General features: G+C 66.0%; 2 protein-coding genes across 2 annotated transcripts; both read left to right on the top strand.

The window, feature by feature from the left end:
- Positions 1 to 894: 894 nt before the first annotated feature.
- Positions 895 to 3,088, top strand: EMIHUDRAFT_439988 (hypothetical protein). Its single transcript, XM_005791104.1, has 2 exons — positions 895 to 2,066; positions 2,139 to 3,088. The coding sequence occupies exons 1-2, from the start codon at positions 927 to 929 to the stop codon at positions 2,940 to 2,942; spliced, it is 1,944 nt and encodes a 647-aa protein (XP_005791161.1). The 5' UTR covers positions 895 to 926; the 3' UTR covers positions 2,943 to 3,088.
- A 275-nt stretch (positions 3,089 to 3,363) lies between these two features.
- EMIHUDRAFT_454556 (hypothetical protein) lies at positions 3,364 to 4,909 on the top strand (the record flags this gene model as incomplete). The annotated part of the gene is made up of 4 exons (XM_005791103.1): positions 3,364 to 3,485; positions 3,560 to 3,631; positions 3,701 to 3,838; positions 4,882 to 4,909. The coding sequence occupies 4 exons, from the start codon at positions 3,364 to 3,366 to the stop codon at positions 4,907 to 4,909; spliced, it is 360 nt and encodes a 119-aa protein (XP_005791160.1).
- Between the last annotated feature and the right edge of the window lie 42 nt (positions 4,910 to 4,951).

Here is a 4,951-nt window from a genome sequence, read left to right as displayed (position 1 = left end):
GAGGAGAAAGGAGAAAAGAAAAAGAAATAGTGGAGAGAGAGACAAGAAGGAAGGAAGAGGAGTATAGCACAGAGAATGGAAAAGAAGAAAAGAAGAAAAAAGAGGAGAAAATAGGATAAACACAAGCGGGACGAAGGATAGAGAAAGGCTGAAAAATAGTGAAAAAAGTACAAGAAGAATAAAAGATATCAAGAAGAAAAGAGTAGACAAGTGTAAAGGGATGGGTCAGGAGCTACAAGTAATAAAAAGTCACCCAGATCGACCCCTCAGGCCCAAATTCCGGCACCGCCCAGGAAGGAATCCGGCGGGGACCGGCAGCCTCCCCCGCCGCCGCCGACTCAAATCTCAAAATGAGATAGGTCGCGGCTCGGTTCTCGCACAGAGAACATGTGCTCCACGGGTGCTCTCGCTAAGAGTGCTGCCTCTCACGCCGCGCCGGGCAGCGGGGAGGGGAGGGGGAGCCCGAGCCGCTCAACGGTGTGGGACAGGGTGCTAAAGGGGCGATGTTGTCCGAAGAGGCCACCGGCCAAAAGCGCATATCTTGAAGGTCCGATACTGGAAGCCCATATAGGCACCTTACACTCCCCCGCAGTATCGCACCTCTTGAGCGACACTACGTTTCCGCAGCTGGGGATTCTCCGGGTACCCCTCTTTGTACCCGTGCTGGCCGGATTCCTCCTCCGAACAACTCAAGTTCGATCGGCCCCAGTCTCGAACTGGCAGCCACTATCTCACCGGAGGTACCATGTCCGAAGAGGCCACCGGCCAAAAGCGCATATCTTGAAGGTCCGATACTGGAAGCCCATATAGGCACCTTACAGATGTGAAAGAAGAAAAAACAAAGCAGGCCCGGGGCGCCTCCTTTGCCGAAACATTGGTACCTGGGGTAGCCCTCCTGCACGTTGCTGCCTGCGCGCCGACAAACCATGAACGCCACCGCGCTCGCCTCCTGCTGCTGGTGCGACCTCGCCACGCCGCCGTCCGCGTGGACGACGGCGGCGGGGCCGGGGCTGGCGCTCCACCGGCTCGTCTTCTCGGACGAGTTCAACGATCCGAGCCGCTCGTTTGCAAACGGCGAGGATCCCAAGTGGACAGCGCTCCACGTCGCCGACACCGCCAACGAGGGCAAGACGGTGTACCTGCCGGAGCAGGCGACCGTGGCGCTCGACCCAGAGGAGCCCGGCGTGTCGGCGCTGCGCATCGCCACCGTGTACGAGCGCACGACCGGCCCGGACCCGAGCGGCACGCGTCAGATCACGATGCCGTTCCGCTCGGCGATGCTCCAGTCGTGGAACAAGTTTTGCTTCACCGGCGGCGTCGTCGAGTTCCGCGCGCGCATGCCGCACGGAAGCGGCTACTGGCCGGCGCTCTGGCTGTTTGGCAACCTCGGCCGCGCCGTGTACCAGAGCTCCAACACGGGCCTCTGGCCGTGGTCGTACGACGAGTGCGACGCCGACCTCGCCCTGGCGCCAGACTCGCCGCCGCAGCGAATCAGCGCGTGCGACGACCACGACCTCGATGTCGACGGGCTGCACCCGTTCCAGGGGCGAGGCGCGACCGAGATCGACGCGGCCGAGGTGGCCGTCCGGTCGCCGTCCGCAACGTCTTACGCCGTCTTCTCGCTCCAGATCTCGCCCGCGGTGCCGGCCTACTTCAAGCCCGCCATCGGCTCCCTCCCGGCGCAGCGCGGCCCCGGCAGCTGGTACTCTGGCCTCAAGTACGGCGACGGCATCGCTGGCAAGGGGTGGTACGGGCCGCCTTGGGGCGCCTCTTGCCCGACGGGCTGCCCCGACACGATCTCGGCCTCGGTCGTCGACGACGTCTTCGACGAGCGCTACCGCACCTACCGCGTCGAGCTCCTCGGCGGCGGCGGCGGCGAGGGCGGCTCGCTTCGGTGGCTGCTCGACGGGCGGCTCGTCTGGAGCCTCGACGAGTCTGCCCTCGGCGCGTATGCGGTCGACACCTCGGCGCAGCGGCCTGGCGAGGCGGGGGGGGAGGCGGGCAGGGAGGCGGCGAGCCGGCGCGAGCGCACGCCCGCGCGCGCCTTCCCTCGCGAGCCGATGGCGCTCCTCGAGCACCGCCGCCGGCGCCTTTGGAGCGGCGGGCATCACACCGTCTGGCCCCTCGTGTGTTAGGCGCTCATCGTCAACTCCGCCATCGGGACGTGGAACGGGGGCTACGGCGCAATCGACGCGCCCGCCGACGGCGGGCCGATCGGGACCGCGTTCCACGTCGACTGGGTGCGCGTGTGGCAGTCGGAGGTGAACGTCGGCTGCGACCCGCCCGACTACCCGACGGCAAAGTACATCCGCTCGAACGAGTGGCGGTACGGCCCCGACGCCTCGCCGCTCGGCAGCGAGACTTGCCCGGAGATCTACCCCGAGTCGGCGCACCGCCACGCCGAGCAGATTGTGGCGCGCGCGGGCGAGCGGCGCCTCGCGGCCGCCGCGGTCGCCGCGGCGCGCCGGGCGCGCAACTTGCCCGCCTTCAACTGGTCTCGGTGGGAGGAGGTGATGGAGCAGGGGGAGGCGCGCGCGGCGATGCAGCTCAAGGCCGCGCTGTGGACCCCGGCGGGCTGCGTCGGCGAGGGGGGGCAGGTCGCCGCGCCGGCCCGCGGTTCTGCGCCGCCGGCAAAGGGCTGCTGCGCCGGGCTGCTCGCCTGCGACGAGACGCCCGGCTGGAGGGAGGTGTGCGGGGCGGAGTCCGCGGGCTTTGGCGTCTCGTGCTTTGCCGCCGTGCACGTCTGCCGCCCCGGCTGCCCCCCGTCGCACGCCACGAGCCCGGATTTGGGATGCGCGCCCTCCTCGCTCTGGTCGGAGCTGCTCCTGCTGGCACCGCCGGCCGACTCGCGCACCCTCGCTCTCCTCGCGGCGGTTGCCTGCGCGGCTGTGGCGGCCCGCCGCCTGCGCAGCCAACCCGAGGCCGCGGTGAGGCTGGTGTGAGGGCTCGCGTGTGTGGGCGGCGGCGCTGAGGGTGTGACAACTCTGCGCTCCTCGTGTCACGTGTGGTTCGGTTCACGGTTTGTTTCCTCCTTCTTTTGTTGGTGGAAACGGTGCTTTGAAAAAAGAAAGAACGGGAAGAAAGAAAATGGACAAACCCAAACGAGGGATGGGGGAGGAGGACAGGGTCCAGAAAGAAAGAAAACAGACAACCCAAGGGAGGGAGAACGGCACGCCGCCACCACACAGGGATTTTAAGGAGAGGAGTGTGATGCGCTAGCCGTCGCCCACCCTGGGGAGTCTGCCTCTTCGTGCACCGAAATCGCCGGCGAAATTCTTTTTTCAGAGCTAACACGGCGTTCTGGTGTAGCAGAAGTTCGGTGGCACTTTCACGCCGACCTTTTAGCGAGCCCCACCCCGCTCGATGTTTGCCGCGACGCGGAGCCTCGCGCTTCTCCTCCTCGGCCTGTCCGTCGGCGCTGCGGCGGCAGAGGAGGAGAACCCATTCAAGGAGGACGGCGACAAGGGCGGCAGCCAGTGCTACGAGTGTGCATCGCCCGCCGCCCTGCCACGAGAGCTGCGCCCAGCGACCGAGCAGCCGCCGCCTCTGCGTTGCGCAGGTGGGCGGCCGACGGGCAGTGCAAGTCCAACCCGGGGTACATGCATGACTCGTGCAAGTACTCGTGCTGGGAGTGGCGCGCGCGCGCCTCCAGTGCCCGCCACCACTTGCCCGGCCGACACTCTGACCCTGCTGCCGCCAGGTTCGAGCACCGACGAAAGGCGTACCCGGACGCGCCGATCGACAAGAACTTTCACTGCCACAACTGGGCCGCCAAGGGCGAGTGCCTTTCCAACCGCGCCTTCATGGCCACCACCTGCCCCGAGTCGTGCAAGGACAAGTACGAGGACGAGAAAGACGAGCCGCCGTCCAAGCCGCCGGCGCGCACCGCTCACCGCGCCCTGGCCGGACCGCCGCCCGGCCACCGGGAGGACGGGCGCCACCACCCGAGATGCATCGCGTCGCCAGTGCTCCGTGCAGCTGTCCTGTAGCCGCCGAGCCGTCCCTGAGCCGTCCCTCGCTCTCCCGCAGACGAGCCCTCAAAAGAAGAAGAAGAGGAAAAAGAAGAAGAAGGGCGAGCCGAAGGAGGAACTCTAGCGCAGGGGCGCCCCATCCATCGACGCCACATGCGCTCAGTAGGTCCCATCTCTCTCTCCCTCTCTCTCTCTCTCTCTCTCGCTCGCTCGCTCGCTCGCTCTCTCTCTCTCTCTCTCTCTCTCTCTCTCTCTCTCTCTCTCTCTCCCTCCCTCCCTCCCTCTCTCTCTCCGCTGACTCCCACTCCCAATCTACACCAACTTCTCTCTCTTACACGCCAATTTGTTGGCCTCGTTCTCTCCCACCCGCGATTTCCCGCGAGAGTTTCCACCGCGGGCGGAGAGCGCCGGCGGCGGGGGCCGGAGCGGCGGCCCTGGGCGGCGGCTGCCGGCTCGTGCCGCCTCCAGTCCACGTGCGCGCGTGGTGCGGCTCACCCATCCGAGTTCCGACACCCCGTCGCTCGCACGTCGGACACCGACGTCGTAGATCTCGTAGTAGTCGTCAGCGCCTCACAGTCACACGGGACACAGCTCACACGCGTGATCACGCCGCCTTGCATGGAGCCTCTCACGTCCACCTCTCACGAGCGCGGAAGTGAGAGTTTTTTATTTTTAATTGCTTGCGAAGTCTCAGATATACACAGTAATGTGGTAGACTGTAGACCGTGCATGTTGCACGGTCACAACATGGCAATTTCCGACCCAAGCTCGCCCCCCAAAGGTGCAAAGGCCCCAGTGCATCCTCCCTGTCCCTCTCCCAGAGACCCACAGAGTGCCCAGAGACAGCGGACGACTCTGACCGGCGCACGAAGCACCCGGGTCACGGCTGCCCCCCCTGCACGCCGGCCAGAGTCCCCGCCGCGTCCTCGCCAATCTGAGGGCCTCTGGGAGGGGGACAGGGAGGATGCACCCGGGCCTTT

This window comes from Emiliania huxleyi (assembly GCF_000372725.1).
Source record: "Emiliania huxleyi CCMP1516 unplaced genomic scaffold EMIHUscaffold_115, whole genome shotgun sequence".
Lineage (NCBI taxonomy): Eukaryota > Haptophyta > Isochrysidales > Noelaerhabdaceae > Emiliania > Emiliania huxleyi.
This window is presented reverse-complemented; position numbering and strand designations above follow the sequence as displayed.

Excerpts from the sequence above, each read along its gene's own strand:
- EMIHUDRAFT_439988 (XM_005791104.1), top strand. The coding sequence starts at position 927 with ATGAACGCCACCGCGCTCGCCTCCTGCTGCTGGTGCGACCTCGCCACG. Across the intron at positions 2,067-2,138 it reads TCCCTCGCGAGCCGATGGCG|CTCATCGTCAACTCCGCCAT; the intron begins CTCCTCGAGCAC and ends GTGTGTTAGGCG.